Source organism: Tympanuchus pallidicinctus, unplaced genomic scaffold (genome assembly GCF_026119805.1).
Source record: "Tympanuchus pallidicinctus isolate F22 unplaced genomic scaffold, pur_lepc_1.0 scaffold6, whole genome shotgun sequence".
Lineage (NCBI taxonomy): Eukaryota > Metazoa > Chordata > Aves > Galliformes > Phasianidae > Tympanuchus > Tympanuchus pallidicinctus.
Genome location: NW_026294780.1, coordinates 10,166,813 through 10,177,690, shown reverse-complemented (window position 1 = coordinate 10,177,690; position 10,878 = coordinate 10,166,813). Strand labels below are relative to the sequence as shown.

At 45.1% G+C, this 10,878-nt stretch overlaps 1 protein-coding gene across 1 annotated transcript; it reads right to left on the bottom strand.

Annotated features, from left to right (window-relative positions):
* Positions 1-400: 400 nt before the first annotated feature.
* CNOT11 (CCR4-NOT transcription complex subunit 11) lies at positions 401-9,618 on the bottom strand. Its single transcript, XM_052664905.1, has 7 exons — positions 9,189-9,618; positions 8,832-8,996; positions 5,586-5,738; positions 4,823-5,025; positions 3,824-4,026; positions 2,253-2,349; positions 401-741 (listed from the first exon to the last, which is right to left on the bottom strand). The coding sequence occupies exons 1-7, from the start codon at positions 9,601-9,603 to the stop codon at positions 544-546; spliced, it is 1,434 nt and encodes a 477-aa protein (XP_052520865.1). The 5' UTR covers positions 9,604-9,618; the 3' UTR covers positions 401-543.
* Positions 9,619-10,878: the final 1,260 nt, after the last annotated feature.

Below are 10,878 nucleotides of genomic sequence, written 5' to 3'. Positions count from 1 at the left end.
TTCATTAATGTGGAAAAGAGAGTATATTGCTTTGAGCCTACAGCTCACACCTCAACACACTTCCATCATAAGCATTAAAAATTATCCTTTCACCTTATTCTAAACATCAGGACAGACTTTCCCTTACCTGCTGAGAAGTACATGCCTCATTGGAAGTTGCATCTGCTTTTCAGAAGGCCTTACAGAGCAAAGAATTGATTTGAATTGAAGTTAATTATTTGGATAGTGGCTGCCTTCAGCTATTTGTGAGCAGTTTTGGACACAAGCAATAAGTACCAGTACGTATTTGAATTTAATGCAGAAGGGAAAGTAGTATTTACATTCCACTCTAGGAGTAGAGCTTCTAGTCCAGTATAAGAATGTAACCTGTACTCCAGAATACCTGAAACTTAAGCACACATCTGAGAAAAACATTTATTGATCAATGCAGAAAATGCTATTTATAGTGTATGACATTATTAATCCAGTGATTTCAGTTTGAAATATACAATTAATTAGTACAGAATGCTGCCAGGCTTTTTCCCCTCCACTGACAGCACAGTCTTATTTAGAAGTTTTTGTCTCTGATGGGTTTTCCCCAGTGTCCAGGGTCTTCAGCAACCTGAAAAGGCCAGCAGCTTCTCGGATCCGGCTGAACTCAATGCAGAATGCTTGCACTTCTATAAACAAGTCCTGTACATTGATAATTTTGTTTCTGATCAAAGACTGAAGAAAGACACACACAAGACGTACCAGGCGGTTCTGAAACAGAAGAGATGGTTTCACAATTCTCATACATGTTTGCACATAGTGCAGTGTGTTGGCCCTCAGCACTGCACCAGCCCCTGCAGGGGAAATTTAGGTACAGCAGCCCTCTTGTTCCGAAGCTTTGAACGTGCTGCTCGTGCTCTTCTACCTCTCCTTTACTGCTGTATTTAAAAGTGGACTCGCTCCTCTGCTTTACAGTACTGTACTTACAGATACAGGTGCCTTCAAGATTAGCCCCCTGAACAAATGATCACATTCACTTATACACTGCATTTCATTTTGTTATTATGCAACCTTATATACAGAGTCCTAAGGGATGAAAGCCTAAGATGTGTTGTCATGACTGGGGCCATTGCAAAACATGTTGTTTCAGTTGCTGTGAGACCTCGTGCAGGATTAACGAAAGTGACATCCCCCAGGTCTTAAATGCCATTTAGTGATCAGAACGTGCTCCTTGGCCCTCTGTTCCTCCTTTTATTGTCCCGTGGGCCTGAAACACAGCTGCTAACAAGGCCCCAGAGTAGAACACGGTGCTGAGTGTGTTCTCAGCCACAGCACAGCTCTATTTTCCTGTTCTGCTACCTCATGTAATAGGCCCAGCTATTCAAAAGGTCCCAGGCCAGCGTATCCATGTGTATCTGGCAAAGTCCCAAAGCAGACATGCTTCAAGCAGCCACCAAAAACTAACAAGTGGTTGTTCTCAGTGCCTCTCCAGATTACAACCATGACAGGAGATTTTGCTGCTATCTAAAACCACATTGTCCTCATATCCCATTTACCTTGGGTTTCTGCAACTTAAGGATATAGGAGAGCTACAGAAGGCACTAAAAGAAATCAGAAAGCTTAAAGGAATATAACGGCTGCTTTGCATGAGCCTAATGAGGCTGCAGTCCTTCAGTATGAAGGGAAGAAGGCTGAGGGAGGAATTGGTTAAAACTCACCAAGCCTGGCGTGAACTAAGCATGGAATTGTTTTTTACTAAAAACATATCCAGGAAAAGAAGACTTACTGGGCACTTGGTGAAATGAACGGGAACAAGTTTGGGATAGAAGGAATACCTCGTGCAGCATGCAGATAACAGCTGCAATGGGGATAAAGATTTGTGAAGCAGCTACAGCTTGCATACTGGAACCAAGGAAGAAAGATGGATTTGGGAAGCAGAGAATGTGGCATTATAAGGGTAGAAAAGAGGTTTTAGGTCTTTGATGTGTGCAAGCTGTTGTAGGTCAGTAATTGGCAGAACTGAGGGGTGAGGCTTCTACATGAGTAACATTACCTCAAAAGGTATGGAACTGATATACTTATGTCAGAGAAAAAAAAGCCTTACAGCTCAAAACTAAGCAGAAATTAACCATTTAATGCTTAGGAATAAATAAGGACAGAATAACTTACAATGCTATCTCTCTAAGCATGTATCTATCTGTCTAAGAATGTATTACACAGAGCAAGATACAGGATCTTTTTTCCTAACCAAAGATCTCTCTTTGGTTAGGTAGAGCACTCACCTGCATGTATTTGTCTTTAATCTGTTCACAAGTGGAGATACAGTTGGAGATGTAAAGATGAATAAATTCAGGAGGGAGATCAACTGCAGTAGTCAGCCTGTTCAAATTAAAGATATCAAATACTTTATGAAGCCATAAATTCAATGGTTCCATTGCAGAACAGAGTTAGACCTGCAATATTAATTTACTGCTGATCATGTTTCTTTTTTTAAACCCAACAGAGTACAGAAGCTGAGTTAAACTTGGGCTCCAGTGTATTTGACATTAACACAAACATTTGCTATAAATTACAGAAGTGAATCAATATAATTTCAGTCCTCCATACTTCCTGAGTAACGAGATTCTTCATATAATTTGGCTTATCCATGTTGGGACTTCAGTGAATCCAGGCATTCCTTCCTGAAGAATACAACCAGCATAACTGTTTCATGCATCTAAAGACCAGTTTCCTTTTTTCTTTCAAATCTAAATTTTTTCCTATGGTAGCTCTACTATGGAAAAAGCCAGCAAGCTTGGCCAGTTGTGCAGCTATCCTAGACAGGAATAAGAACTGTTTTCTTACCACTGTTTTTCCCTGTTATAATGATAACCCCCACCAACAGGCATCTGACTTGCTTAATTCTGCACCAGTAAGGTGGCATATGGGATTCTTTTATCAAATGATAGTCGAGGTGTTATTCAACTGTGAAGCGACTGATGAATAAGGCTGAATTTCACAGTTCACATTCAGTAATCACTGCAGAAATGGAAGAATGCAGGAAAGCTACACTCTTCTAGATCTCTGAGATTAAATGGGAAGACTCAGGCAGCTCAAGTGCTAGCATTTTGTTCAGAAAAAGGGTTTTATCTACGTGCAGGAGTCACTTCCAAAGAAGGCAGAGCATAAAGCAGGATGGCTATTTGACAGTAACACTTTCTGTTCACTTATTCTGAACAAAGAATGCAAGTTCTGTTTAAGCAAACATCTCTGTGGCAGTAATTTTTTGCAAATGCTTCTCACAGTAACTGCCCTCTGTCCTACCACAACTGCATCTTCCACACCAGTATACCTTAAGGGTCACAACTGGCATTTCCAGATGTCCCAATAAAACACAACTGCTGTCAGAGTTGAAAAAGAAGACAAAGTAGAGGTGAGATTGATTCTTAGATACGTAAGTTTAATCTGGACCAAAACAAGAGCTTTTTTTCCCTGTAACTAATGGCACCAACAAGAAACTGCATGAAAAGCAAATAAAGCCTTTATGAAAGAAACAGACAATGCAGCAGTCACAGACAGCTACAAATCCATAGCACTGCTTTCCTCTGCAGGATTAGTTAAAGCACATTAAGCCCTACTCTTAAAGGAGTATTTAAAGCAAAACAGCTGAGAAATTGAGATGGAAAAGAATTTGATGCTCTTCTCCTTTACAGATGATTTCTTCAGCTCCTGCTATTTCTGTTACCTGTGGTGTTCCTTGGAGCGCATCTAACTACAGCCTGCAGCCAGCTTCACAATCACTTAACTGCTCAGTAGATTATATCTTTCTTTTACAAACTTCAGGAAACTTTCTTAGATCTGAGGTGGTACTCACCGATTGACAACTTCCATTGAATGTAAAGACATGTCCATGTTGACCAAGACAGAAAAATACTCTGTTATCTGACTGGACTGCATCAGTTTGAGCAGCATTTCGATGGCTACTAAAGGATTGTTTTCAACGAGGTCTGGCAGTTTGGCAGGAGTGAGACCAATATGGTAAACAAGCTTGGGGTCCTTTTCCAGTTCTCCAAGGAGCTGTAAAGGGGAAAAGGAAGTCTGAATTATTTTCTTCTTAATTATTCAGATTGCGGCTTGAAGTAACAGCTATAATACATCTAAACTAGAGGAGAATTATAAATCTACAGATGTCTCTATTGAAATATATTGCAGGTATATTTCTTTAACACTTCCACTTAGAAACAACTGTGCCAATGAACTGGATGATCTCTGAGGTGCCTTCCAACCCAAGCCACTCCATGATTCTATGATAAGAAAACCTTTACCAAGGCATTTAGTAGTTTTTGATCGGAGGGCAACGAAGGAAAAAATAAATTCCTTCTTTACTTTTCTGTCCAGTGGAAAAAAAAAACAAAGCTCAATTTAAAGTTCATTGTTGTCAGAAAGAGTCCTGTATGCCACACATTCTATAGTGCTAGCATAATATCTCAAATCCCACTGAAATGAAGGGGCTAATATTACCAAATTGAGCAAAGATTCAGTGTTGGCATTTCTGAATTAATTTCTTAACAAAAGCTTCCACAGAAGCATAAACAAATTAGTTATCAAAAGATTTCACACAGAAAAATATCAGTGCCACTCACTTACTGTTCACTTTTAACTACATCCAGTCAGTGCTGTGAAGCTTAAAGACTTACCTTGTTCGTACATACCCTAACCTAAAGCACTGGGTTTTGAGAACTTAGATTACTTGGTGTTTACCAAGTCATTTCAGAAATCTGAATTAGTAAACTTGGATAATTTACATTGGAAACACATAAGTTTAACAGCCTGTTAGAAAATCAATTTAGGCAGAAAATTGCACGATACTTACCTGTGTTTGCTGTGGGGAAGTCAAAGGACTTTTAAAAGCTTTTGCCATAATTCTTTTTATCTCAACTCCAGTGCTGTTTTTAACACACATTGACTTGTCCCACTGAATTGTGTGGTCTGGTTCTATTGGATTTAACCACGCCAATTCATCCTCACATATGTGGAGTGGAGGTGGTGGACGAATAAACTCTGGCCGAAAGTGACCTAAAAAAAGACAACAATGTGAAACGTTTGTTTTAAACTTCCAGCTTTGTTTTATTTCAGTACAAGGATATCTCCAAGGTCCTCAAGTTTTTCAGCTATAACAACACTGGGAAGCGTGTTACAGTCTTATTTTCCTCCCAGACAAGTATTTATTCCTTATTTTTAGTGACGCTGTTACGCCAGCATGTTTTTCCTCTTGAGTCGGATCACTACATTACTGCTTCTGCCACTGAGGAATGGTTTTTTTCCCTGCCACACTACCTGATTCTTTGAGGTGTTACGGTCAGCACAGATCTTAGTGCAAGGGGCTACAAGTGCAGGAGCATCAGGTAACACAGACAACAGATTGAGACAGACCCCAGATTTTGAAAAGCCTGGAAACGTGAACATGATGGAGACTGATCTGGAGACAGTTTAATGCAGTTCTGCATTGCTTCATTCATCTTCATTCCCATTTCATACCCTGAAAATATTTTTGAATCATACTACGCTTCATCTGGAGATGAATAACAACATGGGCACATTGTGAGTTAAACAAAAAGATGTGAAAACACACATACTTTCTATAGGAGGCTTTGGTCCACTCACTAATGCTTCAGTGATCTGGGAGGCAACAGAGCTGTCAAAACCAGAGTTGGAAGAATCTGGGTCAGGATCGCTGAGGATGCTGGGGAAGCTGGCCTTGCTCTGCGTTGGCAACTCAGACTGACGCTCTGCAAGAAGGTCAGTTCAGAATGTTAAAGTGTGAAATTGAAAGAGAGATGCCAGAGTCTAGAAGTTAAGCAAGAGTTTTTTAGCTGAAAAAAACCCAAAACAAACAAACAAACCACAACAACATGAAATTCAGTACAGTATTTGCTAATATTCAGAATGCCAGCTGACAGAAGAAGGCCAGCAGCACGCAGTAAGAATAAGGAAGTAGAAATGAATCTCAGACAGTTTTGACTTTAAGAAGTTAAGTAACTGCTTTAGTATCAGACTGCATCAAATTGGTACATTCACACGATAGTCCTGAAAGAGTTCACATAACTCTCTCTAACTTTGCAATCATTTCTCAGAGCAGCAAAGAGAGAAATCTGCAGATACATTTACTTTCTGTAATGATAACGGTGCAACAAAAACCCAACAACATGCACGAAAGCCAAGAGACCACCACACAATGCCACCTTATGTTCCTTCCCTCCCCCTCCCAAAGAGGATATTAAGTAGCAGATTAAGTCCCAAGTAATCTGAAGTCCAAATTTGCTGGTCCCACACGAAATCAACACCGCTTCTTATCCGGATGATTGTAGTGCCCTCAGCTGCAGTACATTGTCCTTATCTCCTTTAAGCAGAGTAAGCTTTCTGTTGGAAATTCCAGCTTGTGAGTTCTATCATTTAGCTCCTAGAGGGATCAGCTGGGTTAACATAAGAAGTTCTCTGAGAGGAAAACAAGGCAACATAGGGAGTCCTTCATTCTTGTCATCTATAGTCCAGAACTTACACCTATCAGTATAGGTATAAAGTCACTGGTTGGTTTGTATCCCCTCAAATCCACTTATCTCAAATGACTAATGATGCTTAATTAGAAGAACAAAAAGTTTAAGATACAGTATTTCAGTGATTTTTTTAAGCCTAAACGAGCCCTTTACTTACATACGTTGGGGTTGACATTCTAACTTTCACTGCTTCAAAAAAATCACAATAGAATCATAGAATCACCAAGATCAGAAAAGACATCCAAGACCATCCAAGTCCAACTGTTCACCCACCATCAAACTGCCCACTAAACCATGTCCCTCAGTCAGCATCTAAATGTTCCCGAACACCTCCAGGAATGATGACCCCATCACTGCCCTGGGCAGCCCAGAGTAAGCAGAAGGAAGAGATGAGTGTTAGTTAGAACACAGTTGTATTTCAGAAGAGAACAGCAACTTGAATACATTCAAACTGAAGAAAACAATTCATCTGAACGCAATCACTTATGATGGTTTATCAGGCTCTCTTTTCCTTTTAACAGATAGCAAGAAGCTTTCTTTGATTTTTAGCAGGAAGATCTACAATGCATTTATTACAAGCCCAAATGCCAGTACAGGCCAATTACCCTTACATCACATGGCAGTTAGCACACAAACACTTCTGAGGACTTCACCAGAATTCAGGTCCCCGCAGGAAGCAAAAGGTGACAACTTTTGATACAGTAATACACCATCAAGTTATAAGGATAGATCAAGGATTGAATAAATATTCTGTGGACTGAAGAGAGAACAGAACAAAGCATATACTGATTCCCAAGATGCTCTATTCCAACAGCTGACGTTCAGCCAAAAAGCCTACAAGAAAAGTTGTCACAGTGAATCATAGAATCACAGAATGGCCTGGGTTGAAAAGGACCACAAAGATCATCCAGTTTCAACCCCCTGCTGTGTGCAGGATCACCAGCCACCAGACCAGGCTGCCCAGAGCCACATCCAGCCTGGCCTTGAATGCCTCCAGGGATGGGGCATCCACAGCCTCCTTGGGCAACCTGTTCCAGTGTGTCACCAACTGAAGTTCACAAGCCAAGTACTCTATTCCGCAGGTATATTCTAAAGCAAGTCAATTATTCTGCTCTAAAAAGCCCTGAATTCATGTCAGGGGCCACAATTTTAGAAGGCCCACAGCTGTTCTGTGAAATAGATGGGAAAACAATGCAATACAACACCCCAAACACCTATTTAAGCACCATGACACACAGTATTTATACACTGTGAATAGCTTGGCTTCATCCTCCTTACATAAGGGACATACACTGTCAGCTTCTGAAGAAGTGACAGACCTTCTGAAACGCTGCACACAGACAGTTGAGAAGCATCACAATACTAACAGAGATACAACAGCAGCTGTCTCTTAAGAAAGCTAATAGAAGGTATTTATCCTAGGGAGCTACAGTTACAAGATGGAGAAAGCAGTCTCGAAAATACAGAACGTACAGAAGAACCAGAATGGTTTGTTTGCCCTCTTTGCAGATATGCTTGGATATTCTATTTGCAGTTCCCAAAGATCCTGCTGTCTGGAGACAGCAGCTGAGAACAGCATAGCAGAGTGTAAAAGTCAGTGACAAGTGCTACATAAAAATGACAGCACCAAACTATGACTGCAGGACAGAGTAATGCCTGTCCTCACAGAGAGAAAGTACAGTGTTCACAGAAGTGAGATGATCAGTTTTGAAGTAGTTCCATTTGTAAGTGCCTAGGAAACTTATTTTTATTCTTTAAATAAACTGCTCAAGTTCGCAACTTGTTCCAATGAATATTTTCCATTTCAGATTAGCTCCAGATGCAACCTGTTGCTCCACACGATCAGAACAATCATATCCTTCCTCCTTTCCTCCTGCCCAAGAATGAGCACCGAGTTCCTTTCTTATAGCCTACTAAAGGCAGACCACTTCCCACCAGTGAGGTAACTGCAAAATCTGACCACAGAAAACTGAAGATGCAATTGGAACAGCCTGTTTGCCAGGTGCTGCTGTACTGCTGCACAGCAGTTACCTTATGTTCTCTCATACCAAAACCACGGCAAAGGAAAAAAACAGATAATGATGCACACAAAAAGCAAACCAAACTTTAGGTGCAAGTCTTCCTATACTTGCAAATCGGTCTTATTTGTAAGGCAGTGACGTATCTAAGTAGGATAAAGCAGCTGTGCCACAACTACATTTAGTTTCTATATGCTTGAAGACACTACAGCTTAGCCTAACTTCTTCCACACACACACAGACAGGAGCGCCTCAAAGTCAAACGGCAATTAACGTTTCCATTCGCAACGGTGCCGAAGCTCCTCCTTACCCGCCAAGGCCAGCTGAAGCCCGCTTATATCCACCGACTGGGCCATGTTTCCAACGTCCATCGCTGCAATCTGGCGCGGGGTCTTCTTGAACAGCTCTCTGGGGGGGGCCAGCATCAGCTGCGAGAGGAAGAACTTTTCGGGCGGGGTTATGGGCGGCAAGAAGCCTGCGGGGAGAGAAAGGAGAAGCGAGCCTTGATTCCTGAGGCAATCGCTACCTGGCGGGGTCCTCGAGGGTGGAGAAAACGTATGGTAAAAATAACGCCAACGACAAACGGCGGCGCAAAGGGAGAAACCCGCGCCAACGCCGTCACAGCCCGCAACGCCCCACTCTGCCCCCGAGCCCCGCCGCCTGGCACCTGAGAGCGGGGTGCGCTCAGCCTCGTCGCCGCCTCGCTCGGGAGCAGGGTTGAGCAGGTGGGCGAAAACGGCTGCGAAGGGGTTGGCGGCGAGGGGCTCGGTGCGGTACATCTCCCACAGCAGGTAGAGGGCGGTGAGGCGCTGCGCCGGGCTGGGCAGCAGGTCGGGCTGCTGCAGCAGCAAGACGAGCACGGAGCCCAGGCGGAAGTGCTCGGCCTTGCCAAAGTAGTGGTGGAAGGCGCTGGAGAGGCCCTCGAAGGTGCTGCCGCCCGCCTCCTCCGACACGATGCCCAGCAGGCTCGTCAGCTCCTTCGGCGACAGGCTCATCCTGCCGCCCGCCGCTCCGCCGCCGCCGCCCGCCGCGCCGCCGGCCTCGCCGCCCGCCTCAGCCGGGCTGCCCCCGCCCCCGGGCATCCGCCCCTGCCCGCCTCACGGCGCCCGGCCCGGCTCCGCCGCTGCCCGCCACCGGAAGGCCGCGCGCTGTCGCGCCGGCCGCGCTTTACGGCGCGGCCGTAAGGCGGCGCGGTCGTTGAGGAGCCGTGAGGACGGCCTGCCCCGGCGCGGGAGGGCTGCGATCCGCCCGCCGTGCTCGGGCCCGCGGCGATGTCTCGCGAGACGGGATTGGCCCCATCCGCTCGGGGGGCGGGGGGAATGCAGGGGATTGGCCGGCACCGCGCGCTCCCATTGGACTGGGCCTGGCGGGGCGGGGTGGGGCCGGAGCGCGGAGACCGTTGGGGCCGGTAGGGGGAACGCGGCAGCGCGCGTGCGGCATCGTGCGGCTTAGGGAGGGTGGTCGTTCAGCGGAGGGGTGTCGTCGCCTCCAGGGCGATAAACCAGCGGTGGAGGGTTGAGAGGAAGGGAGGAGCAGCTCGGGGCTCTGCCCACAGCCCTGAACATCCCGTTCCATGCCCGCCGCCCTCTGGCGCAGATCCTTTCCCTCACCCCCAGCTGCCCCTCCCCTGACAGCTCCGTGCCGTTCCCTCGGGCCCTGTCCCACCTGCCACCGTACATGGAGCTGAGACTGCGGTACATACTGAGGAAGAAGGACTTGGAAGGTCCCGAGAACAGACGCTGCTTCTGTGGTCTGATTCTTGTAGGAGCAGTGACTGCGTTCCCTCAGATGAGCACCCCCAGTTGCACGGCCCAGAAGACCTTGGCTTTCCAGTGAGCCATTCATGGTGTCAGAATGGAATTTTGTTTATGAAGTAATATAAATTGAAGGGTAATGGTAACAAATAAGAAGGAAAACAAGATCTGAGAGGTGCAAAGTCTTCACATACATAGAATCTTAGAATGGTTTGACTTGGAAGGGACCCTAAAGATAATCCAGCCCCACTCCCTACCAGGGCAGGGCTGCCCCCCACCAGCTCAGGCTGCCCAGGGCCCCATCCAACCTGGCCTTGAGTGCCTCCAGGGATGGGGCACCACAGCTTCTCCGGGCAGCTGTGCCAGTGCCTCACTGCCCTCTGAGTGAAGAGTTTCTTCTTACTGTCTAACCTAAATATCCCCTTTTAGTTTAACACCATTCCCCCTTGTTCTGTTACTATCAGACCACGTGAAAAGTCGGTCCCCCTCCTGCTTGTAAGCTCCGTTCAAGTTCTGGAAGGCTGCAATGAGGTCTCCATGGAGCCTTCTCCAAGCTAAACAAGCCCAAATCCCTCAGCCTGTCTCAATTGGAGAGGTGTTCCT

What these genes read in the sequence shown, in the direction of transcription:
- CNOT11 (XM_052664905.1), bottom strand. Translation starts at nt 9,603, where the DNA reads ATGCCCGGGGGCGGGGGCAGCCCGGCTGAGGCGGGCGGCGAGGCCGGC. An exon ending in TGAGCGCACCCCGCTCTCAG is followed by an intron (nt 8,997 to 9,188) that starts GTGCCAGGCGGC and finishes CTCTCCCCGCAG; the next exon opens with GCTTCTTGCCGCCCATAACC. An exon ending in TCAATGGAAGTTGTCAATCG is followed by an intron (nt 2,350 to 3,823) that starts GTGAGTACCACC and finishes TAATTTGAACAG; the next exon opens with GCTGACTACTGCAGTTGATC.